The 27,021-nt window shown below is 41.1% G+C and overlaps 1 protein-coding gene across 2 annotated transcripts in view; it reads left to right on the top strand.

Moving 5' to 3' along the window:
• Nucleotides 1–16,262: 16,262 nt before the first annotated feature.
• LOC117524015 (Kv channel-interacting protein 2) overlaps nt 16,263–27,021 on the top strand; it is a 387,777-nt gene continuing 377,018 nt past the window's right edge. Inside the window, exon 1 of one of the 2 annotated variants that reach the window (XM_034185730.1) lies at nt 16,263–16,506. In XM_034185730.1, coding sequence (XP_034041621.1) covers nt 16,434–16,506 — 73 coding nt within the window. In that variant the 5' untranslated portion in view covers nt 16,263–16,433. The remainder of the gene's footprint in view (nt 16,507–27,021) is intronic. The other variant, XM_034185733.1, reaches the window with a different exon arrangement.

The raw sequence follows: 27,021 nt of genomic DNA, 5'->3' as shown, positions 1-27,021 counted from the left end.
TGATCAATCTATCTTTATTAGTTGGCTATGTATCACAGGCTTTTAAGGTGGCAGTAATTAAACCATTACTTAAAAAGCCATCACTTGACCCAGCTATCTTAGCTAATTATAGGCCACTCTCCAACCTTCCTTTTCTCTCAAAAATTCTTGAAAGGGTAGTTGTAAAACAGCTAACTGATCATCTGCAGAGGAATGGTCTATTTGAAGAGTTTCAGTCAGGTTTTAGAATTCATCATAGTACAGAAACAGCATTAGTGAAGGTTACAAATGATCTTCTTATGGCCTCAGACAGTGGACTCATCTCTGTGCTTGTTCTGTTAGACCTCAGTGCTGCTTTTGATACTGTTGACCATAAAATTTTATTACAGAGATTAGAGCATGCCATAGGTATTAAAGGCACTGCGCTGCGGTGGTTTGAATCATATTTATCTAATAGATTACAATTTGTTCATGTAAATGGGGAATCTTCTTCACAGACTAAGGTTAATTATGGAGTTCCACAAGGTTCTGTGCTAGGACCAATTTTATTCACTTTATACATGCTTCCCTTAGGCAGTATTATTAGACGGCATTGCTTAAATTTTCATTGTTACGCAGATGATACCCAGCTTTATCTATCCATGAAGCCAGAGGGGACACACCAATTAGCTAAACTGCAGGATTGTCTTACAGACATAAAGACATGGATGACCTCTAATTTCCTGCTTTTAAACTCAGATAAAACTGAAGTTATTGTACTTGGCCCCACAAATCTTAGAAACATGGTGTCTAACCAGATCCTTACTCTGGATGGCATTGCCCTGACCTCTAGTAATACTGTGAGAAATCTTGGAGTCATTTTTGATCAGGATATGTCATTCAAAGCGCATATTAAACAAATATGTAGGACTGCTTTTTTGCATTTACGCAATATCTCTAAAATTAGAAAGGTCTTGTCTCAGAGTGATGCTGAAAAACTAATTCATGCATTTATTTCCTCTAGGCTGGACTATTGTAATTCATTATTATCAGGTTGTCCTAAAAGTTCCCTGAAAAGCCTTCAGTTAATTCAAAATGCTGCAGCTAGAGTACTAACGGGGACTAGAAGGAGAGAGCATATCTCACCCATATTGGCCTCTCTTCATTGGCTTCCTGTTAATTCTAGAATAGAATTTAAAATTCTTCTTCTTACTTATAAGGTTTTGAATAATCAGGTCCCATCTTATCTTAGGGACCTCATAGTACCATATCACCCCAATAGAGCGCTTCGCTCTCAGACTGCAGGCTTACTTGTAGTTCCTAGGGTTTGTAAGAGTAGAATGGGAGGCAGAGCCTTCAGCTTTCAGGCTCCTGTCCTGTGGAACCAGCTCCCAATTCAGATCAGGGAGACAGACACCCTCTCTACTTTTAAGATTAGGCTTAAAACTTTCCTTTTTGCTAAAGCTTATATAGTTAGGGCTGGATCAGGTGACCCTGAACCATCCCTTAGTTATGCTGCTATAGACTTAGACTGCTGGGGGGTTCCCATGATGCACTGAGTGTTTCTTTCTCTTTTTGCTCTGTATGCACCACTCTGCATTTAATCATTAGTGATTGATCTCTGCTCCCCTCCACAGCATGTCTTTTTCCTGGTTCTCTCCCTCAGCCCCAACCAGTCCCAGCAGAAGACTGCCCCTCCCTGAGCCTGGTTCTGCTAGAGGTTTCTTCCTGTTAAAAGGGAGTTTTTCCTTCCCACTGTCGCCAAGTGCTTGCTCACAGGGGGTCGTTTTGACCGTTGGGGTTTTTACGTAATTATTGTATGGCCTTGCCTTACAATATAAAGCGCCTTGGGGCAACTGTTTGTTGTGATATGGCGCTATATAAATAAAATTGATTGATTGATTGATTGAAGACTTTTCACTGAAATATTTATAAATAAATATAAACGTGTACAACATGCTCCTGTTCATCTTTACAGATATGTGTGTGGGAAAAGGATTATTTTGTCTTTTGAAATTAAAGTTCCCATTGACCCATGATGAAGAAAATTATACTATCATATATAAATTCTTGACTGTATGAAACATGTTTCAGTACTGCAAACACACGTCAAAGAAGTAACAAACTGTGATCAAATGATAACTCAGTCTGTACTGATGAAGTTGCTGGATAGTCAAACATGGATCCATAAATATTTGATTATTGGCGGTTACATCCATTTCCGGTGAAGAGTTTAGAATTACATTTTTGAGGCTCTGTATTTGACACTACAGCTAGCAGCTCTCCTGCCATGATTAGAGGACACACACTCGCATATTGACACAGTAATGTGTGCACACCTTAGTTTAGGGATCCCAGAGCTTTGTGCTATTAATATTCATTTGGAGTTTTCCTCGTGAGCTTTGCCAAGGACAGATTGCAGTGGAAGCCAGAGGATATATGTCAAAAGTTGGAGTCTTTCTTTTCCTCTCCTCCTCTCCTCCTCTCCTGCTTTCTATCAATTACTGTACTTTCAAACAGCTCCTATAATCCAAGGGCATAGCCTTCATGTCAGAGTGTCTGATTTTTTTGAGTAGGTGTGAATAATCCTGTTAAAAATGCTGCTAAGAGTGCGATTGACAGCGAATTCAAACTTAATTTGCATTTTATAACTTATGCTCCTCGAGAGCTTGGTTTTAACACTGAATTTCAAGCTTATTGACTCGCATGCAATTATGCAGTATGAGTCTATGTAATGAATGAACCGTCTGTCATCGTTGTTATGCGCGTGGACCTTACGCCAACATTTTTTCCAGGCACTACAGTTTCATTAAGTGTGGACGTAGAGATTCTATATGCAGCAGCATCTTTTGTCTAGATGATTACTAGATGATGCAGTATTATCCTATACCCATGTGTATTTTGGGGGTAAAAACCTGATTTTGACAAAAAACCTTGACATTGCTGATAACTTTAATATTTTTATGTAATACAGTTGACATACAGAAGCATTTCTGTTGCTTTGAAGGTCCCATTGAGCACAGTGGCCTCCATCATCCATAAATGGAAGAAGTTCAGATCCACCAAGACTTCCTAGAGCTGGCCGCCTATCTGAACTGAGTGATCGGAGGAGAAGGGCCTCAGTCACAGGGAGGTGACCAAGAACCCACTGGTCTTAGTAAAAGGCACATGGCAGCTCCCTTGGAGTTTGTCAGAAGGCACCTGAAGGACTCTCAAACCATGAGAAACAAAATTCTCTGGTCTGATGAGAAAAAGATTGAACTCTCTGGTGTGGATGCCAGACGTCATGTTTGGAGGAAACCAGGCACCATCCCTACAGTGAAGCATGGTGGTGGCAGTATCATTCTGTGGGGATGTTTTTTGTTGGCAGGAACTGGGAGACTACTCAGGATTGAAGGAAATATGAATACAGCAGTGTACAGAGCCATCCTGGATGAAAACCTGCTCCATAGCTCTCTTGACCTCAGACTGGGGCAACAGTTCATCTTTCAGCAGAACAATGACCCTAAAGCCTGGTTCACACGACAGGATTTTAAAATTATGTTTAGGTTTCCAAACCCTGAGAGACCACACACGTGAAGCTCATAGAGCTAACAGGTTTGGTTATCCAGTGTGTGGTGTGAAGCCACACGGTAAGGACAACACCACCACACAGAAACAGATTTCACACACGAACATTCCCAAGTCATACAGGAAATCTCGCAAAATCTCTCGACATTAAACGTGACTTCAGAGTAAACAAACGGAGATACTTTGTGGACTATTTAAAACAGAGGGGAAAAAACAATACAAAAAAGAAAAGGCATTCTTTAAAGGAGTGGAGACAGGGCGACCACCGGAATTTCTGGTAAGTCAGAACAGCTGTTTTGATTTTATTTTCCGCTCCGTCCGTCCGTCACATTGCTTTCTGATTGGCTGCGCGTAACATTCAGCAGGCTGCGTGTTCATGTGTGGTCGGAGGACGCAACACACACTGCGATATCGGGCCAAGACAATCCAACATGTTGAATATCCCCGATTAGCGCTCCTGACGTCCTTCTGAGCAGATCAGAGCGCTCTTAACACACCACACATGGCAGGAATATCTGATAAGATTATCATCATGATTGTCGGGGCGTCCTTAAGATTGTCGGAAGGGAAAGATCGGGTCTGATATCGGCCTAATTATCCTGACGTGTGAACTAGGCCTAAGCACACAGCCAAGCTATCAAAAGAGTGGCTTCAGGACAACTCCAGCCAGAACCCAGACCTGAATCTGATTGAACATTTCTGTAGAGATCTGAAAATGAATAAATAATGAAATAAATAAGTGAAATAAATATGAATTGTAATTTTTTAAGGCAGTGCTTGCCTTCCTGCTGGCACTATGTTTTGTTCTGCAGTATAATAAAGTTGTCTATGGGTCACTGCACAGAAATGATGCAGAAATATGTAGAAATTTTGACCTCGCTGCTCACCTCACGCTCACACACAGCCTCGCCATCAATGACTTGCCGATTCTCTTTACCTATAACTCACTAAATCCCTTCTAACGTGGCGTGACTCGATCCCTGGACCGTCCCCATCTTTCATTTTAGCACGCTCCTCCTTGCTTTCATTTAGAATGCACCTCTCCCCAGTCTTCTTTCATTTACCACACACAGAAATCAAATCACTGTCCAATCGTCCATATCTGTGAAATATTTTGTTGGTATTAGATTACAGAGAAAGCAGCCTTGTGGTTATTGTTGGCCTCCCACTGTTTACTGACTACATGCGGTGTTCGAATGAGGCCAAGCACAAGGAGCAGTCAACGCTTAATGACATCAGCTCACCTCATTTTGTTTTTTCTATTTGTTTGTTTTTGTTGTTTTTTTTTTTTTTAGCCTACCGGTTTATGTGCTCACAGGTGTCATTGGATCCACACACTGACTCTTGTTTCATCCAACTTGCAAAGCCAAAAATAGCAAAAAAGAACAGTGTGTCACTCTGTAATGAAACTGTCACCATTAAGCGTATTAATTCTTCATGGCATAGATTCAAGAAAGTGCTGGAAATATTCCATGAAGACTCTAGTTCAATTCAGTTTATTTCAATTTTAATTGTAAGTGATCAGGAGTGAGGTGAACAGAATGAGAAGAAAGGGAACAAAACTGGTACTAACAAGGACTATTAGCAGAACTTCTCTCTCTCTTACTCTCTCTTTCTCACACACACACACACACACACACACACACACACACACACACACACACACACACACACACACACACACACACACACACACATATATATACACTCAACAAAAATATAAACGCAACACTTTTGGTTTTGCTCCCATTTTGTATGAGATGAACTCAAAGATCTAAAACTTTTTCCACATACACAATATCACCATTTCTCTCAAACATTGTTCACAAACCAGTCTAAATCTGTGATAGTGAGCACTTCTCCTTTGCTGAGATAATCCATCCCACCTCACAGGTGTGCCATACCAAGATGCTGATTAGACACCATGATTAGTGCACAGGTGTGCCTTAGACTGCCCACAATAAAAGGCCACTCTGAAAGGTGCAGTTTTATCACACAGCACAATGCCACAGATGTCGCAAGATTTGAGGGAGCGTGCAATTGGCATGCTGACAGCAGGAATGTCAACCAGAGCTGTTGCTCGTGTATTGAATGTTCATGTCTCTACCATAAGCCGTCTCCAAAGTCGTTTCAGAGAATTTGGCAGTACATCCAACCAGCCTCACAACCGCAGACCACATGTAACCACACCAGCCCAGGACCTCCACATCCAGCATGTTCACCTCCAAGATCGTCTGAGACCAGCCACTCGGACAGCTGCTGGAACAATCGGTTTGCATAACCAAAGAATTTCTGCACAAACTGTCAGAAACCATCTCAGGGAAGCTCATCTGCATGCTCGTCGTCCTCATCGGGGTCTTGACCTGACTCCAGTTCGTCGTCGTAACCGACATGAGTGGGCAAATGCTCACATTCGCTGGCGTTTGGCATGTTGGAGAGGTGTTCTCTTCACGGATGATGCGAAGGAGATGTGTTGCACTGCATGAGGCAAATGGTGGTCACACCAGATACTGACTGGTATCCCCCCCCCAATAAAACAAAACTGCACCTTTCAGAGTGGCCTTTTATTGTGGGCAGTCTAAGGCACACCTGTGCACTAATCATGGTGTCTAATCAGCATCTTGATATGGCACACCTGTGAGGTGGGATGGATTATCTCAGCAAAGGAGAAGTGCTCACTATCACAGATTTAGACTGGTTTGTGAACAATATTTGAGGGAAATGGTGATATTGTGTATGTGGAAAAAGTTTTAGATCTTTGAGTTCATCTCATACAAAATGGGAGCAAAACCAAAAGCGTTGCGTTTATATTTTTGTTGAGTGTATATATATACTCAACAAAAATATAAACGCAACACTTTTGGTTTTGCTCCCATTTTGTATGAGATGAACTCAAAGATCTAAAACTTTTTCCACATACACAATATCACCATTTCCCGCAAATATTGTTCACAAACCAGTCTAAATCTGTGATAGTGAGCACTTCTCCTTTGCTGAGATAATCCATCCCACCTCACAGGTGTGCCATATCAAGATGCTGATTAGACACCATGATTAGTGCACAGGTGTGCCTTAGACTGCCCACAATAAAAGGCCACTCTGAAAGGTGCAGTTTTGTTTTATTGGGGGGGGGATACCAGTCAGTATCTGGTGTGACCACCATTTGCCTCATGCAGTGCAACACATCTCCTTCGCATAGAGTTGATCAGGTTGTCAATTGTGGCCTGTGGAATGTTGGTCCACTCCTCTTCAATGGCTGTGCGAAGTTGCTGGATATTGGCAGGAACTGGTACACGCTGTCATATACGCCGGTCCAGAGCATCCCAAACATGTTCAATGGGTGACATGTCCGGTGAGTATGCCGGCCATGCAAGAACTGGGACATTTTCAGCTTCCAAGAACTGTGTACAGATCCTTGCAACATGGGCCGTGCATTATCCTGGTGCAACATGAGGTGATGTTCTTGGATGTATGGCACAACAGTGGGCCTCAGGATCTCGTCACGGTATCTCTGTGCATTCAAAATGCCATCAATAAAATGCACCTGTGTTCTTCGTCCATAACAGACGCCTGCCCATACCATAACCCCACCGCCACCATGGGCCACTCGATCCACAACATTGACATCAGAAAACAGCTCACCCACACGACGCCACACACGCTGTCTGCCATCTGCCCTGAACAGTGTGAACCGGGATTCATCCGTGAAGAGAACACCTCTCCAACGTGCCAAACGCCAGCGAATGTGAGCATTTGCCCACTCAAGTCGGTTACGACGACGAACTGGAGTCAGGTCGAGACCCCGATGAGGAAGACGAGCATGCAGATGAGCTTCCCTGAGACGGTTTCTGACAGTTTGTGCAGAAATGTTTTGGTTATGCAAACCGATTGTTTCAGCAGCTGTCCGAGTGGCTGGTCTCAGACGATCTTGGAGGTGAACATGCTGGATGTGGAGGTCCTGGGCTGGTGTGGTTACACGTGGTCTGCGGTTGTGAGGCTGGTTGGATGTACTGCCAAATTCTCTGAAACGCCTTTGGAGACAGCTTATGGTAGAGAAATGAACATTCAATACACGAGCAACAGCTCTGGTTGACATTCCTGCTGTCAGCATGCCAATTGCACGCTCCCTCAAATCTTGTGACATCTGTGGCATTGTGCTGTGTGATAAAACTGCACCTTTCAGAGTGGCCTTTTATTGTGGGCAGTCTAAGGCACACCTGTGCACTAATCATGGTGTCTAATCAGCATCTTGATATGGCACACCTGTGAGGTGGGATGGATTATCTCAGCAAACGAGAAGTGCTCACTATCACAGATTTAGACTGGTTTGTGAACAATATTTATGGGAAATGGTGATATTGTGTATGTGGAAAAAGTTTTAGATCTTTGAGTTCATCTCATACAAAATGAGAGCAAAACCAAAAGTGTTGCGTTTATATTTTTGTTGAGTATATATATATATATATATATATATATATATATATATATATATATATATATATAATATAAAAGATTCAAGAATTTTTATTTACCATTTGTGCATAAACCAAACAATTGAGGCACATAGAAATTCTTGTGCGGGGCTCTCTTGGAGTCAGTTTTAAAAAAGAAACACAAGGGAAGGCTCTTAATTCACTACACACAAAAAAAGAAGAACTATTAAAGTAGAAATAGCTAAAGAGATAATAAGAACAACAATAATAGTGCCGAAGGGAAAAGTTATCTGGGGATATTGTAGATGTCAGAGAGGTATATCGGGCGTTTCACGCTGCACGCTTTGTCTAGTTTGATGTGATATGGGGGGTGGAGGGGGGATTTCTATGTTGCTATCTGGCTTTTCGAGGCCCAACAACTCTACCATTTGCCATCATGGATTTGCTACAGGAAAACAGTTTTAGCGCTTGTTTTGCTGAGAAGAAACGCTAAAACGTTCTCCTGCAGTGAGTGCAGGTTGAGGGAACAGCTCAGAGACTTTAGACTTGTGAAGGAGCACTGGTTTCATGACGACCACTTCCAGGTCGTCTGAGCAGGGAGCAGTTTGACCAGCTGCTGGGAAGGGTTGGGCCTCAGATCTCCAGGATCCAGACAAATTTCAGATCAGATCAATTACTCCAGCAGAATATCTGGGAGTTTGTCTGAGGTGGTTATGAAATTTTAAAAGGTTTTTAGCATAATGGCAAACGCTTGTGTTTCTGTTTGGGCTAACATTAGCATGCAAGCTACACACGCTACCTTGAGCCAAGTTGTGCTCCAAATATTTTGTGTTTGTCTTTAATTCTGGGACTCCTTTGTTTGCACCATTTGTTTAGATTTGTAAATATTTAATAGGCTGTAACCTATTTGAAAATAGCACAGCTGTTGGCTTGATTGGAGATTTTGCATTAGTAGTTTCTTTTAAAGAACAAAACTGGCCAAAATGGGCCACTTTTTTTTGTGAAAGCAATGTTACAATGAAGTTTAAAAAATAAAACTAGGTTATAGTAAATAATTCTCTGCAGACTAAACACTAACCAAATACTGAAACTATATGTCTGAAAATACTGGTGGAAAAAACTTAAAGATAAGTCTTTGTAGGAACAATACATTCTTGTGGGTAGTTTCATTCCAATTCAGTAAACCATGATTTATAAAATATGCCGTAGGGCCCTTTCACACATAAGACGAAAGACGCAGAAACCGGAAGAAAATCCTCAAACCAAAAATGAAATGGGGAACCACAAAACATTCCACCTGCTGTTGGGAGGAATGCACAGTTGAACAGGCATGCATGATACCGTGGTGACGGTTTTGTGCATGCTTGTGTTCGCACACATGAACAGTGCAAGCACGTGCAAAGTCGCGCACACAACAGTGGAGGGAAAAATTAATAAAATACCACCATTTATAATACTTAGTTCCTGTTATAAAGAGTAGATTTATCCTCTGCCTAGATGTACACCACGAAGTAATGAAATGACATGGATCACTGTTCTCTCTTTCATGTTTTACATGAACTACCAGATGTCCTTAAGTGGCCCAGCCAGAGCCCAGACCTGAACCTGATTGAACATCTCTGGAGAGATCGGAAAATGGCTGTACACTGATGCTCCTCATCCAATATGATGGAGCAAAAGAAATGGTCAAAACTGCCCAAAGATAGGTGCACCAAGCTTGTGGCATCATATTAAGGAAGACTTAACTCTGTAATTGCTGCCAAAGGTGCATCAACAAAGTACTGACTAAAGGGTGTGAATACTTACGTACATGTGATTGCTTATTTTTATTCTGAATAAATTTGCAAAAATTTCAAAAAATGTTTCTCATGTTGTCACTATGGGGTGTTGTGAGTGGAATTTTGAGGGGTAAAAAGGAAGCGCTGTGAATACAACTATATATACATACACACACACATACATGTCATTTGGACTAAACTTCCTTCCATGGACTAAATATACACGCAGCACTGTCAGAAGAGAGCAGAGGGAGTCATCAGACTCACTGCACCCAGCTTACTCTGCTCAGACACAAACACTGCACATATACAACCTCAGACACAGCAAAACAGACAGTATCATTAACCACAAACCCGATTTCTCAACAGTTTTTCCCCCTTCCTCTATAAGACTGATGGCTAAACAAAAATGCTGAACATGTGCAATAACTCCACACTACCTCAATTTACTTTTCATGTGCAACAGGTTGTGAATATCTGTATAAGTCACCTGTGTAATTTTTCTGTGTAAACGTTGTGCTGCCTTAAGGGCCCTTCACACTGCACACGTTGAGGGCATTAAACACGTCACGCATCGATCTAAAACCCATTATTTTCAATGAGAAGCGACGTGAGCTAGTGCGATGCCCCACCAGGAGCGCGCATTGCCACTTGTTGTTAGGCCGCCATGGTCAAAGTTCAACCCAATCCAACTTTCACCGCTATGCGTCATGACATAGCTTCGTGCTGTCCAATACAAACGAGGCATCAGGCCAAAACAATGAAGAGGACAGAGTGCAGAAATGTATCACAGAACTGTTAATTTATACACAGCAGTTTTTTTTAACCTCAAGATTAATTTCTGATTACTGTACATTTTTAAGTTTAAAAAAAAGCTTTCTTATGTGACAAAAAAAGAGATTCTTTAGAAATCTTTATTCATCTGTAAATTAAAACTATAACTTACCTGTTTCAGATGAAATGATTTCTTGAACCTTGGACATTTATTTTTATACAAATAAAATGGCATGAAAAGTCATAAACATTTTTAAGTCTGGTAGATTATTTCATTCATATCTGCATTTCAACCAGGAAAAAAGACAACATAAATAATATAAATATTTATTATATACACAACAGGAGATGATGTAACTGACTGCAGTGCTTCTGTTAATTAGGATTTCTAAATGTGACATAAACCTCATGATGAAATCATTTTTTTAATTTAGTCATTTCAACATTTAATTACATCCTCAATGATTATGTGATTACTTTTAATGTAATCAGGACAGAGTAATTATTAAAATATGAATTTGATTATTCTAGTGATTGTGAATGCTTTGAAATTATGCACAACAGGACCGGGGCATCTTCTACCCGTGCAAATGTCTTTTTGACTGAAATTTGGCTTCATCGACATGTTTAATGATGAATTCATTTAATGTCAAAATATAAAAGGAAACAGCTGTTTCAAATAATAAAATAGTTGCTCTTTAAAGAGCCTTTGTTTGATTTAGAAGCGCAGTTGGTTTTCAGAGGCTCATTCAGGAAAGGTGATGTAACACAGTGGTAAACATACCACTGTCCCAGCTCTTTTTAAATGTGTTGCAGGCATCCATTTCAAAATGAGCAAATATTTGCACAAAAACAATAAAGTTTATCAGTTTGAACATTAAATATCTTATCGTTGTGGTCATCCTGAAGCCACTCCTGTGTGTACTTATGATCATTGTCCTGCTGAAAGATGAACCATCACCCCAGTCTGAGGTCAAGAGCGCTCTGGGGCAGGTTTCATCCAGGATGTCTCTGTACATTACTGCATTCATCTTTCCCTCAATCCTGACTAGTCTCTGAGTTCCTGCCACTGAAAAACATCCCCACAGCATGATGCTGCCCCCACCATGCTTCACTGTAGGGATGGTGCCTGGTTTCCTCCAAACATGATGGGTGGCATTCATGCCAAAGAGTTCAATCTTTGTCTCATCAGACCAGAGAATTTTTCTCATGGTCTGCCAGTCCTTCAGTTGCCTTTTGGCAAACGCCAAGCTGGCTGCCATGTGCCTTTTACTAAGGAGTAGCTTCCGTCTGGCCACTCTACCATACATAGTCCAGTCAGGTTATTCAATTTAAGGCTTCAACCTTGCAAAAAAAACAAAACAACAACAACAAAAAAAAACAACAACAAAAAAAGTAGGATTCTCCTCTGATATATCCCAGGAAGCATATGGTAAAATAGGTGTTCTTTTCAATAATGGTGATATTGAATTAGCTTAATTATGATTACACAATTAGCTGATATTCAAAAAAGCACCAATTTCAGCTTCTAGTATTTCTAACACGACAGGTGAATTTGGATAGCATTTCGGTTCGTCTTTTGATGACCGATACAGGATTTCCAGTTGTTTGACTGGTTCCTGAGATGTTCATACCTAATTAACATAAATTAACATTTTGGGCCCTTCTACTCTTTGTGTTATTCTCTATTTTTAGCATGGTTCCTGGAGTATATCAGAGGAGAACCCCACATATTTTTTTCTTTTGCAAATGACTGGATTAATAGGCCTGATTGGTAGATTGCTGCAAAGATGAATGCCCTTTTGGAAGGTTTTCCTCTCTCTAGAGAGGAATACTGGTGCTCTGACAGAGTGACCACTGGGTTTTGGGTCACCTCCCTGACTAATGCCCTTCTCCCCAATCCCTCAGTTTAGAAACGCAGCCAGCTCTAGGAAGACCCCTGGTGGATCCGATCTTGTTCCCTTCATGGATGATGGAGGCCACTGTGCTCATTGGGACCTTCAAAGCAGCAGAAATGTTTCTGTACTCTTCCCCAGGTTTGTACCTCAAGACAGTTCTGTCTGGAGGTCTACAGACAATTCGTTTGACTTAATGCTTGGTTTGTGCCCTGACAAGTGCTGTCAACTGTAGGACCTTGTATGTAGACAGGTGTGTGCCTCTCCAAATCATGTCCAGTCAACTGAATTTATCCCAGGTGGACTCCAGTGAAGCTGTAGAAACATCTCAAGAATGATCAGTGGAGACAGGATCCTCCTGAGCTTCATTTTAAGCTTCATGGCAAAGGCTGTGAATACTTATGTACATGCAATTTCTTAGTTTTTCTATTTTTGCTAAATTTGCAAAAATCTAAAAAAAAAAAAAAAAAAGAAAAAAAAAAAAAAAGAAAATCCACATTGTCATTATGGGGTATTGTCTATAATTTTGAGAAAGAAAATGAATTTCATCCATTTTGGAATCAGGCTGTAACATAACAAAATGTGGAAAAAGTGAAGCTCTGTGAATACTTTCCAGATACACTGTCTGTTATGTCTATGTATGTATGTATGTACAGTCGTATAAAGGTTTGGGCACCCCTGATGATTTCCACGAGTTTCCTTTATAAATCATTGGTTGTTTGGATCAGAAATTTCAGTTAAATATACCATATAGCAGACAAACAGTGATATTTGATAAGTGAAATGAAGTTTATAGGATTTACAGAGAGTGTGTAATAATTCTTTAAACAAAATTAGGCAGGTGCATAAATTTGGGCACCCCAACAGAAAAAATACATCAATATTTAGTAGATCCTCCTTTTGCAGAAATAACAGCCTCTAAATGCTTCCTATAGCTGCCAGTGAGAGTCTGGATTCTGGTTGAAGGTATTTTGGACCATTCTTCTTCACAAAACATCTCCAGTTCAGTCAGGTTTGCTGGTTTCTGAGCATGGACAGCCCGCTTAAAATCACACTACAGATTTTCAATAATATTCAGGTCTGGGGATTGACATGGCCATTCCAGAATATAGTACTTGTTCCTCTGCATGAATGCCTGTAGAGTTTGAGCAGTGTTTAGGGTCGTTGTCTTGTTGAAAGATCCAGCCTCTACGCAACTTCAACTTTGTCACTGATTCATGAACGTTGTTCTCAAGAATCTGCTGATATTGACTGGAATCCATGTGACCCTCAACTTTAACAAGATTCCCAGTACCTGCACTGGCCACACAACTCCACAGCATGATGGAACCACCTCCAAATTTTACTGTAGGTAGCAAGCGTTTTTCTTGGAATGCCGTGTTCTCTTTCTGCCATGCATACCACCCCTTGTTATGTCCAAACAACTCAATTTTAGTTTCATCAGTCCATAGCACCTTCTTCCAAAATGAATCTTTAGCATACCTCAAGTAACTCTGTTTGTGGTGTGTATGCAGAAAAGGTTTCCTAGAGGAAGCCTTTATTGCAGATATCCTAGAGGAAGCCTGTACTGCAGAGCTGCAATACAGCATCATACAAATTCTCTTTGTGCAAGTGCGCTGTCGCGTTGAATGATGCACAGAGACACTATCTGGAGCAAGATCATGTTGGATGTCTTTGGCGCAGGTCTGTGGGTTGACTATGACTGTTCTCACCATCCTTCACTTCAGCTTATCTGAGATTTTTCTTGGCCTGCCACTTTGAGCCTTAACTAGTACTGTGCCTATGGTCTTCCATTTCCTCACTATGTTCCTCACAGTGGAAACTGACAGCTGAATTCTCTGAGATAGCTCTTTGTATCCTTCCCCTAAACCATGATGTTGAACAATCTTTTTCAGGTCATTTGAGAGTTGTTTAGAGGCTCCCATGTTGCCACTCATTAGAAGAGATGCAAAGAGGGGAAACATTTGCAAATGGCCACCTTAAATACCCTTTCTCATGATTGGATTCACCTGTGTAAGGAGGTCAAGGGTCAGTGAGCTTACCAATTCGATGTTCCAATAATTAGTGCTAAATGTATTCACATCAATAAAATGACAAGGGTGCACAAATTTATGCACCTGTCTAATTTTGTTTAAATAATTATTGCACACTTTCTGGAAATACTAGAAACTTAATTTCACTTGTCAAATATCAGTGTGTACACCTGCTATATGATATATTTAACTGAAATTTCTGATCCAGACAACCAATGATTTATAAAAGAAAATCATGAAAATGATCAGGGGTGCCCAAACGCATACAACTGTATATATATATATATATATATATATATATATATATATATACACGGGGGGTGATAGTCTAGTGTTTTGGGCTTGAGACAAGAGGATCCTCGGTTCACATCCCAGCCTGACTGGAAAATCACTAAGGGCCCTTGGGCAAGGTCCTTAATCCCAGAGTTGCTCCCGATGTGTAGTGAGTGCCTTGTATGGCAACATCCTCACATCGGGGTGAATGTGAGGCATTATTGTAAAGTGCATTGTGTCTGATGCAGATGGACAAGCGCTATATAAATGCAGTCCATTTACCATTTATATGTGTGTACGTATGTATGTATGATCTGACTAAAGCCTGGTTCACACGACAGGATTTTAAAATGATCTTTAGGTTTCCAAAACCTGAGAGACCACACACGTGAAGATAAAAAATCATGGATCTAACAGGTTTGGTTGTACAATGTGTGGTGTTCAGCCACACAGTAAGGACAACAACACACAGATTTCACACACGGACACTCACAGTTCAGACAGGAAATCTCGCAAAATCTCTTGATTAAACGTGACCTCAGAGTAAACAAACGGAGGTACTTTGTGGACTATTTAAAACAGAGGGGAAAAAACGATACACAAAGAAAAAGAAAAGGTGTTCTTTAAAGGAGTGGAGACAGCACGACCACCGGACTTTCTGGTAAGTCAGAACAGCCGTTTTGATTTTATTTTCTGCTCCGTGTGTTCGTCACCTCGCTTTCTGATTGGCTGAACGTCATTCAGCAGGCTGCGTACTTGTTTTGGTTGGAGGACACAACACACACTGCAATATCGGGCCAAGAAAATCTAACATGTTGAATATCCCCGATTTGCGATCGCAGTGCTCCTGACATCCTTTCGAGCAGATCAGAGTGCTCTTAACACACCACACACGGCAGGAATATCTGATAAGATTATCTTTAACGTAATCATGATTGTCGGGGTGTCCTTATATTATCGGAAGGGGAAGATCGGTTCCGATATCGGCCTAATTATCCTGCTGTGTGAACCCGGCCTAACTCAGGTTGGCAAAGCATTTAGTTAAGTGATTTAGTGCGCTTGATTTGCCTTGTTCTGTACGAGTTTAACTAATTTGATCCAACTTCATTATAAAGTTTTTCTGTTATTAGATTGCCAAATGATTTCATTTAAGTTATTTTAACTTCATTTCACACCCACTGCAATCAGAAATGTGCAAATTTTCTTATGCTTCTAACTGAGAAAAATATTTCAACATGATAGAGGGGCATAAGAAAATTATGTTATTTGGTCATGTTGTGATCATGTGCAACCAATTTACATTTTTAAATGTCAATCCAACAAATGTTTCCATTCACCTTCTTTTCCAGTGTAATTATTTGAGATGTAGAACCTCTCTGTGCTATTGTTACTCTGACTGACGTGAATATTAAAGAAGAATCTCTCGTTCGCTCTCTCTCTCTCTCTCTCTCTCTCTCTCTCTCCTGAAATTTCTTTGCCTGCGCGCGTCGCGCAGCCACTTCGCAGCAGGAGCGCGTTTGGTTCACTGAGCTGCTGTGCGCGCACAGAAACACACAGAAGCAAATGTGGCTCTTTTCTGTCCGTTCCAAACCAAGTATGACTCGTTAACGGTGAAGTTCGATCCATCCTCCGCCAGGCGAGTCATTCTTTTCACGCGCACCAAGACATAAGCTGGTTCCTGCCACAGTTGCACATTCCTGCGCGCACACGGGCGGTAAAATGAAGACGAAAAACCGCGACCAAAGCTTGTCGGACTCCAGAGAACTGGACGGATCCTACGACCAGCTGACGGGTGAGTAGTGGTCGCGCGTGGATGTGTCTGTGGAAAAGCTGTGAGAGCGCGCGGAGTTCCGAACTTCAGGTGGCTTCTGTTGGCACAACGTGTGCGTCATCCATCGAACCCCCTGAAGAAAAAGAACTAAAATACCCTCACGGGGACATCAGTCGGATTTGGATTGTAATTTTAAAGTAAGGTCATCTTTTCTGCTTTAGTTTTTGAGCTTTTTAAAAAAATCGTGTGGGACATTTAGAGCTTTTTCATGAGGGGGTGATGAGTTAAAATCATTTTATTAAAGTTATATTGTGTTTCATGTTTTAATGGCAATACTTATATGTATGTATGTGTTGTTGTGTAAGGTTGTTGTGTGATGCAGAGCTAAATTGTTATTTTGCTGAGCCTGGATCAGTTATGGGAGACCACTGATGCAGCTGCTTTGATCCTTTTATTGAGGGCTCTTCTTATCTGATGTCCAGTCATCATGCTGTCAGTATTTTCATATATTTTTCAGTTTGCATCAAATCATCACGCATTTTAAAGTGTATTAACAACAAATACAATGATTTGTTAAATTAGTCTGAAGTTCAGTTTGAATGTGTCTGCAGGACTGCTGCTGTTATTGTCTTTCTCATAGGATCTGCTGCTTAATTCTGAGTAATCAAATCATTATCAAGTCTACATCATCCTCAATGTCCGGGACAAAATATTAACTTGCTGCCTGAGATATCACACCCACAGGCACGTGTCACTCTAACAAGATAATCAACTTACTCGCTTTAACTTTCAGTAGTCGCAATGTAATGGTTGATCAGTGTATCACTCGTGTTTAACGCTTGTGTGGGGTCATGTTTTTATGACTCAGCCAGTGTTCACAGGTCAGATAAATCAGCATATAACAATTTATCAGAATCACAATCAGAAACAGCTTTAGAGGGCAAGTATGCCAACACATACAATGAATTTGACTGTGGTTGCACATCATAAACTGCATAAGGATGTGGTCCAGAATAGTTCTAAATAAAATGACTGCAGTTTGGACCATTCAGTATGATGGTGTGGTAATAGTGTGTAGCTGTAGATACCATGTACAGAATGCATTTTACAAAGTGTAAAAGATGTGTAAACAGAATAAAGTGCAATTAATTATAACATACAGCTTCAACCGCTTTTTCTGGATCAGGCCGTGGAGGCAACAGCTCCAGCAGGGGACTTCTATTTCCCACATTGACCACCTCTGACTGGGGGATCCCAAGGTATTTCCAGGCCAGTGTGGAGATATAATCTTTCCGCCTCGTCCTGGTTCTTCCCCAGGGTTTTCTCCCAGATGGACGTGCATGGAACACCTTCCTAGGGAGACGCGGACATCATTAACAGATACCGAATCACCTCAGCTTGATCCTCTTGATGCAAAGGAGCAGTGGCTCTACTCTGAGCTCCTCATGAATGACTGAGCTTCTCACCCCATCTCTAAGGGAGACACCAGCCACCCTCCTAAGGAAGCCCATTTTGGCCGTTTGTACCTGCAATTTAGTTCTTTCACTCATGACCCAACCCACATCACCATAGGTGAGAGTTGGAACAAAAGACTAGTCGATTGAGAACTTTGCCTTTTGGCTCAGCTCCCTTTTTGTAACAACAGTACAGCAGAGCGAATATAATACCATCCCTGCTGCACCAGTTCTGATGATGGTAGATCACAGAAACCTGAAACACACACAGTTTAGGGTAGGTGATGGTATAGTGGTTAAAGAGTTGGGCTTGAGACGAGAGGAACCTAGGTAGGTGATGGTATAGTGGTTAAAGAGTTGGGCTTGAGACGAGAGGAACCTCGGGTCAAATCCCAGCCTGACCGGAAAATCACTTTGCAAGGTCCTTAATCCCCTAGTTGTGTGTGTAGTGGGCGCCTTGCATGACAGCAGCCTGACATCGGGGTAAATGTGAGGCGTTGATGTGTAAAGTGCTTTGAGCGTCTGGAAAAGTGCTATATAAATGCAGCCCATTTACCATTTACAGCTATTTAGAATGGTTAAGGACTGTCATCGCCACAGTCCTGAATGTGTTCAGCTCCAGATTGTTCTGACCAAACCAGACTTGTATGCAGACTTGTCCACATCTCGGGTGAGGCCGATTATTGTAGGATCATGTGTAAACTTCAGGAGTATAATAGAGGGGTCTCTCGAATGATGCTGAATGTCCAAGTTCTGGATGTAAATTTTCTGAGCCTCACCTCCTGTCCATCAGGAAGTTAGTGACCTACTGACAGATGGGGACTGGGTTAGTTTGGAGTAGAGGATTTCAGGGATAGTGGTGTTGAATGCAGAGCTGAAGTCCACAAACAAGATCCTAACGTATGTCCCTGCAGAGTCGAGGTGTTCCAGGATGTGATGCAACGCTATGATGACTGCATCCTCGACTGACCTGTTTGCCCTATGGGTGAATCTAGCAGGGGTCCTGTGAGGACCTTGAGGCGGCTCAGGACCAGTCTTTAAAATGATTTCATGACCATGGATGTCAGAGCAACAGACCTGTAGTCATTTCATCCTGAGATGGAGGATTTCTTTGTGCAAAAATACTCCATCTACAATATAGACAACATATTCGGTTAATATTTACTATTTATCTCTGGTAGATCCCATTTATGAATAAAAATTGGTAATTGTTTTTGTGATAAAATGTAATTAAAAAAAACTAAATTAGAATCAAGATTATGGGTGGGGGACAAAACAAATTCAAATCAAACAAGATTTTTCATAATTATTGATGTTTATTTCTTTGTATGCTGAAATTAAAACTTTTGTTGGGAAGGTGTCGTGACACGGACCCACAACAGGGGGCGTTAATGAACGGACAATGGATAAGCCAAAAAGTAACAATTTAATGTTGTGAAGCGCACAACGAATTACAGACAATAACAATAGTGCGGAATGTCAATCATACACAAGGTGGCGTGTGGCAGGCTCGAAGATAGAAGACGTCTGGTGATAGAAGAGCCGGAACCCACACAGCTTCCACCACCAACGGATCTGAAGAACACCGGAGCCGCCAAGCCCTGCGCCCCAGGTGGCCACTGTCTTCAGCAGTCAGACCCAGTACTGCTGGCAGAGAACAGAAACAGTTTGATGAGTGTGAGTACGCACACTCAGTAATCCCACAGTCTGTGTTCAGTTAGGAGGGAGCACCTCCACCTCCAATCACACACTCGTACAGCTCCTGTGAAACCACTTATCTGGTTTGGGGTGTGAGGCGAAGCCGTCACAGTCCACACCAAACGCCAATACCGCAGATAAGGACACCGTCACAGGAAAACGGCTGCAAATGAGATCAGACTATTACACAGGGTCTTTAGATTCAGCAGAGAAGTTACCTGTATGGTAGATGATTTCTCGGCGGGGAGGTGGAGTTGCAGTCCGGCTTTTATGGTGGTTGACGTAGATGAGTGACAGCTGGTGGTGATGATTTATTGTGGGCAGTCTAAGGCACACCTGTGCACTAATCATGGTGTCTAATCAGCATCTTGGTATGGCACACCTGTGAGGTGGGATGGATTATCTCAGCAAAGGAGAAGTGCTCACTATCACAGATTTAGACTGGTTTGTGAACAATATTTGAGAGAAATGGTGATATTGTGTATGTGGAAAAAGATTTAGATCTTTGAGTTCATCTCATACAAAATGGGAGCAAAACCAAAAGTGTTGCGTTTATATTTTTGTTGAGTATATATACTAGCTGGAGTACCCAGTGCTGCTCGGGTTAACCTGGTTTAGACATAAGACAAATGCCAATCATTTTAATCAAAACAACTGCCCAACATTTGTTTTTGTAATGCTGATGGCATTTTTACAGAGTTTTGAAAATGAAAGTTTGATGTCACGAACTTGGAAAGAAATCCAACAAACTGACTGAAACATGTAAACTTGTCTTTTTTCGGTTGTCATGTTTTTAAAGTGCATATAAACCTGTTCCAGCTGTCAAATTATTGTGGTCATCTAAATGTAGTCACTGATGCATGGAAAAGTTCTCTTCCACTATCTGTGTGCAGCAGGGATTCTGTGGATTCCCCTTTGGATCTCAAAACTCCAGCAAGGATAAGAACCCCACAGTAGGTACTTCTGAAAAATGGGTTTGGTCGATTTGATTCCACTTCTGCCCAAAAGCACGCCTTCCTTCCTAATTGGTGCAATCCAGAATGATTTTCAAGATGGCATCTGAAATTAAACGGTCAAAAGAGGACTCGATGTCCTGCACATGAGTAACTGCCATTTGTGTTGGCACTAATGCCCAGTCTTTGAGCAAGAAAACCATTTAATTTACCCATTTTGTGACATGCATATGTGCCCGCTTGCTGGAGGCTGATGGCTTGGTCCTGCAGCAGATCCTGGAGCAGGTCCTGCAGCAGGTCCTCCAGCAGGCCCTGTGGCTGGCTGCTGACTGCCTTTTTTCTTTTTTTTAAACTGGCTGATAAGCAGTATAATCCCTTTTTCAGTCAATGATGGCCTGAATCGACAGAAATGTGAAAATATTTCCACTTCATCTTCCAGAACTTTTCTCTCTTCTAAAAACATTTTAGGCCCTCTGATCGATTGTGACAAGGAGCCGCACAGGCAAAACTGCATTTTTTCTTGTATCCTGCTCTCCTAATGTGCAGGTGGGGTAGTTGTGTAAAAAATACAGAATGGTTGCATCAAGGCAGAGGGTGAAATGTGCCAGAATGTGGGTGCAGAAAAGTATAGGTGTTTAAAATGTAACAGAAAATGACTAAAGGTCAATGAGTGTGAGATTGAAAAAAAGAATTACATCATTTTTCTTTCAATAAAAATTGAAAACGGGTCCCACAGATTTTAACACAACACATGGGTTAAAGTGGAATTCAGGAATTTTTCAACCTGTTCTCTATGTATCGATGTTTTTGGGTTCATCTTTTGATTCACGATGCTAAACGAGTACCCAAAGTAATTAGAGCTGCAGATATCGATTATTTTAGTAATAGAGTATTCTATGGATTATTCTGGCAAATAATCAAGTAATCGGATAAAAAATACTTTTGCATTTTTAAACAACATCAGTAGTCCAGGGCTCTCCCTAAGCAATGGCACAATGTCACTACACCAAAGTGTTGACATTTTGCTGAAATGGTGATGGGATGTGGTTTCGGTTTTGTTTTGTTTTTTCCCCCAACTTGTAAAATTTAACCATTTTTGAGGTCTTTGTTTTTTTGTTTGTTTTGTTTTGTTTTTTTTAAAGGTTGGTGGACTGGGTCCCTGCATTTTTTTTTTTATCCCTGTTTCTCTGCAATTCAGCAGATGCATTTCAGCTGGATGTTGAACAAGCAAGCCTTGCAGTCAGTTTTATTATTTTATTGAAGTTACAGTGTTTGTGAACCGTTGTGTATTGTGCAAAAAAGCGAAAATTAAAAAGTGAAACACTCAATGCGAGTCTGAGCAAAACACAGAAGAAAGAGTGGACTTTTGCTGAGAGGATCTTTCAGAAACTGTTTGTCAGTGTGGCCGGGGACGGAGCTGTGAGAGTCCAGAGAGCCCCTCACACCGGGTAGAGAGTGACTCGCCCGGCAGCTCCCCATGTAGAGCGGACCGTGTGTTTTTTTAAAAATAGACAAACACCCTGCTTCACTTTAAATGCACAGTCTATTTCAGATGATCAGTGGACCCTCTTTCTCTTAAAAGGCTTATTTTCTGGGGATGTTACAGCCCCACACAGGCCTGGCATATGTACTACAACGTTAAACGAAGCTTTGAGGCACAGAATTTGCCTCGAGCATTTTTTGTAATCTAATTATTCAAGTTACTCGACTAATCGTTTCAGCCCTAAAAGTAATGGTATGGGGCAACCGAAAAACACTCACAGTAAACCACTTTTTGCCACCACTGAATAGGTGAAAATGTCATTAGAAGACTCTAACAACTTGGAGAGGATCCCTATGTTTACCTCATTAGATATAAAGAAATGTGTTAAAATGACCCGTTATACACTTAGCCTCCTTCTTTAGCTTCCTGGCTGTTCCACGGTGCTGGACTCCACTGGGTCATTCCAAATCATTTGTCGACTTGTTGATGGTCTTGGTCTTTTTTCTTACAACAGGAATGAGCTTATCAACTGTAACATAATTGTAATGACTTTGTGCACAGTGGTGTTGCCAAACAGGCAGGAGGTTAAGGTAAGGGGCTAACTGTAGTCAGTCAGTTTAAAAAAAACTTGTTTGCATTTAAACATGCAAATGTTTACCTCTGTAGGGATTATCTCCATGTTACCAGATACGTCTAATGACATTTTTGTCTATTTATTAGTGACAAAAAGTGGTTTCCTGCAAGGAATAGCTTGCATCATACAATTACATACTGTAGATATTTAGCCTGTGACACTGCTTGTGTTCTCTGTCAACACCGGACCAATTAAAATAATCCTTTTCTGACTGAAAGAGAAAACCAAAAATATCTAAAAAAAATAGAGTCTAGGATGGAAAACAGTGGACTTCCCCTTGCACACAAAAAAATGTATAAAATTGAGCAGGTATTCAATCAATAAATCAATCAACTTTTTTTTTAGATAGCGCCAAATCACAACAAACAGTTGCCCCAAGGCAACTTCATAATTAAAAAGCTGAAAGCAGTTAAAGTACTTTGCATTTATCTTCAGTGATTCATTATGGAAGTAGTTGATTGCTTTTTGCAGATTGGCTCAGTAGACTAATTGCCTAATCATCTCAGCTAACATCTAGTCTGCTGTCTTATAAATGCAGTTGAATACTGCTGTCACTAAGGTAGTACCACTCATAAAACGATCATCTTGTACACTCGGTTTTACTCCCTCTGTGGTTGTGTGTTCTGTGTGAAAACCAGGTGACCATGCAAATAACCAAAGTGGAAAACGTATCTCTTTTGCACAGTTGGGGCTTTTTTTTGCATGTTGTGGAACCATCTAATACAACATAAGATATTGTTTTGTGAGTCAAAATGTTTTGTAGAAGGTATGCTGCTCCACTAGTGACCTGGAGTTGCTTGTTGATACCAACATGGGTTCAAGTTAGACTTCCACACAGACTCAAAATGAAAAGGCACTCAGAGCGCATACCTCCATGGCCAAGTATTGCTTAAAACCTGGATACAAAATATGCTCTGGATTAAATTCAAAATAAAATCACCAATTTTATCAGACATAATCCACCTGCTCAATACATTTCCTCAACATGCTTTCACAACTTTTTGATTTCAGTTTAGATACTCAGTGATCCACGTTTTAAGCTATCACGTATCCGCTACTATGTGCCTCTCTGTACCTCAGATGTACCATGTATCAGCCTCTAGTGTCATTTGAGACCTGTCCAGCCTCATATGATCCACGTTAAGCCATATATGATCCACGTGGCGCCATGTAACGCAACGTTGGTGCACGTTTAGGCATGGGTTTGGTCCAACCCTCCAGTCCTCCCACACTTGGTTCCTTTTAAAGTGTGGGTTTTCAGTTCACAGCATCCATTCAAGATGTCGTCACATTTTTTAAACGCAGTCCAAAAAAAGACACTCCTGTCCTGTTCGGCTGGTGTGCGCATCCGTGCGCCATCTGGCTGCTGTTCACCTGTGCTCCAGAGTCATTAAATACAGCAGTTCACCCAGCTCTCTGTTATCAAAAAAAAAAAAAAAAAGACACCACAGTGAGGTGGCCGCTTTAATTAATAATTAATTACACCTGCAACTGTGTGGATTGATCACTCACCCCCCCCTGCCCCCACAAAAAAAAACACAACACAAAACATCCATAATCAGACCAACTAGAACTGAACCACCCTCTTGCTTTCTTTACTTCTTCCGTGGCTTACAGTCATTTTTTCACTGTGATCCAACTTTTAACTCTGTGTTCATCTGTTAATGTCTGCAAATTTGCTCTTTTGCACACTCACGTTCTCCGTAAATGCTCGTCTTGAGTGCGAGTCATTGCGTCAGCATGCACAGAGTGCACGTCATCTGATCCATTATAATGAGATGTTAAATCTATCATGAATATACTTTTACTTTTGCATATAAATAAGGAATGAACATGCAACTGTTTTACCAAGTTATTAAAACATACAAATAATTACCTTGTTGGCTGTTCCAAATATGTTCTCCACCTCAGCAAATGAGACAGAGAGAGAGAGGAAAAAAGTTGCAAATGAAATGTCCTCTGATTCCAGAAGCGATTAGAGGTGTTTTCAACATCTAAGCACTGACAGAAAATGATTAATTAACTACAGAATAATTATTTTATATACAGCGTCCGGCGCACAAAGCAGGAGGGATTGTCACAATGAAGTGCGCGAGAGGGTGAAGCCAAATAGCCTGTCCTGTCCTCATGGCCTCCAGGTGCTCAAATAATGGGCTTCTAACAGCCTCGTCCTCACCATACATGCCGCTAACATCCTTGTTTGTCCTCGTAGTACCTCGTACGCAAACTACCCCACGCTGTTGTTAAATTTTGAACTTCTTGAAATTAGTGCCATGCTCAGAGATGGGTTTTGTTAGCTGAATATTCTGCCTCTCAGAGCCACTATTCTCCCACAATTGTTGAATAATTGGACTCGTACCAAAAAAAAACAAACATGCTACGTGGCTCATCATTCATCCTTCATTATTTGGTGGGACCAGGGCTTTACTCACTTCCCTCACTAAACTTGTTCTTGCAGAGTCACTATTCATGTGTTCATCCACTGGCTGGTCTAAAGAAAACTGTCTGTAAAAGTGCTGATTTGTATTAACAACAACCATTTGTCCAATTATTTATGATCACTAAAAATGGAAGGGTCGTGTATAAAAGTGAGTGCCATTTATAAATGGTTAACTTGACATTGTTGTTAAACTCCTTGAATTGAAGTTGTCGGGAACATCCCGTGCCATGCTCCATATCATGTGTAGTTGAGTCAGGAAAGGCATTCAATATAAAACGTGTCAAATCAAATGCAGACCCCTCTCAGATCTGCTGAGGCGAACCCAAGCGGAAAAAAGGGAGAAGCCAAAGAGACTTGGAACAGCAGGGGAATTTTTTTTATGAATTGTGTACGGTATGGTATGGCATGACCAATCCATGGAATTGTATGTTATGTTATGACATGCTGTTGTATGGAATGGCATAGCATGTTGAGGTGTGGATTGGTATGGCATCAGATGGTATAGTACGGTAGCAGTAGTATGTAGTGGACTTGTATGAAGTGGTGACATGTGGTATGTATGGTATGACCTGGAATGGCAGTGTGTGCGTGATATTATATGGTACAGAATTATTGGTACTCTGAGTTGATATTTTGGCTTTTAAGTACAGTATCTAGTACTGGGAGAAGAAGTTGAGCAACTTAAATCCCACTTTAGGACAGAGGCAGATACTAGTCTTGTTGGGGTGCTTTCAGTCACCTCATACTTTACCTGCAGCTTGTTTTAAAGACCTATTTTGAAAAAAGGAAATGTGGCTGGGACACATTCTGGTCCAAATAGGAAACTAGTCTTGATTGAACCCTCTGTGATATCGCGGGATTTGACCACTTACGGGGACCTCCATTTAATATATATACACAACATAACTTCACACAGATAAATGGTGTACGGTTTTGTTTTCGACTGTAATCACTGAAGCATCATCACTTTTTCTTTGCATTTTCACTTTCTTTGTGTGTAATTTGCCCAAAACTCCATTGAAAATGTCATGGTTTGTACCCCGGAAGTAGAGAAATTCCATCATATTTTACTCCTTTAGTGCCCGCCCCCAAACGAGGCTGCGCTGCCCTATAACATATCATGTTTACTTTGACATGCATGCGAGGCCTGCAGAGGGGTATTGTGTCTATCAATGTAGGTGTTGACCTTGAGTGCTATACACACGGTCTTTAGACCTTGCATTTTTTTGCAAATTCAATTCACCCGAAATGTAACAAATTCAGTTAAAAACAATGGGGATGATGTATGTGGGCATGTGCTCACGGGTTTAAGCGTGACTGTTTTTTGTGTTGCACGCGTCGGCACGTGGGAGAAAAAGAAGCAGCATCACGATTACTCATTAATTTCAACAACTTCCACTGTAGAAAGTTGAAATGATAAACACAAGAACATGTTTATCTGAGTGTAAAATCATTGATCAGGCTTTCTAACTCAACATGTAGTTGGTAATATTAAAGTCAAACACTCCTCCTCATCACATCCTCTCTTCCTGCTGCAAAATCTGTTTTTTTTTTCTTTGGGTTGCCTCTGTAATCTTGATTATCGGACATTTTATGGCTCATTAGTAAATCTGACATCAAGGGCAACAAAGTTAATGTTCTGTACATAAACCTTTTCAGATGAATCAGTGTTTTCCTCCGCTTGCTCTTTCATCTCACCCCTTCTGTTCAGCCCAGCTTGCTCCCCATGTGCCTGACTGTCCAAAAGAAGTCGTATTGCTTTTTTAATCGCTGAGCGAGTGGAGAGACCAAATCATTCAGTGTGGAGGAGCAGTTTACTCCTGGCATAGTTTTTAATGACTTTTTTCAAAGCCGTGACATGCATAGCTAATTCA

This window comes from Thalassophryne amazonica, chromosome 13 (genome assembly GCF_902500255.1).
Source record: "Thalassophryne amazonica chromosome 13, fThaAma1.1, whole genome shotgun sequence".
In the NCBI taxonomy this organism is placed as follows: Eukaryota; Metazoa; Chordata; class Actinopteri; order Batrachoidiformes; family Batrachoididae; genus Thalassophryne; species Thalassophryne amazonica.
Note: the sequence above shows the minus strand (reverse complement) of the source record. Positions and strands in the feature narration are given on the sequence as shown.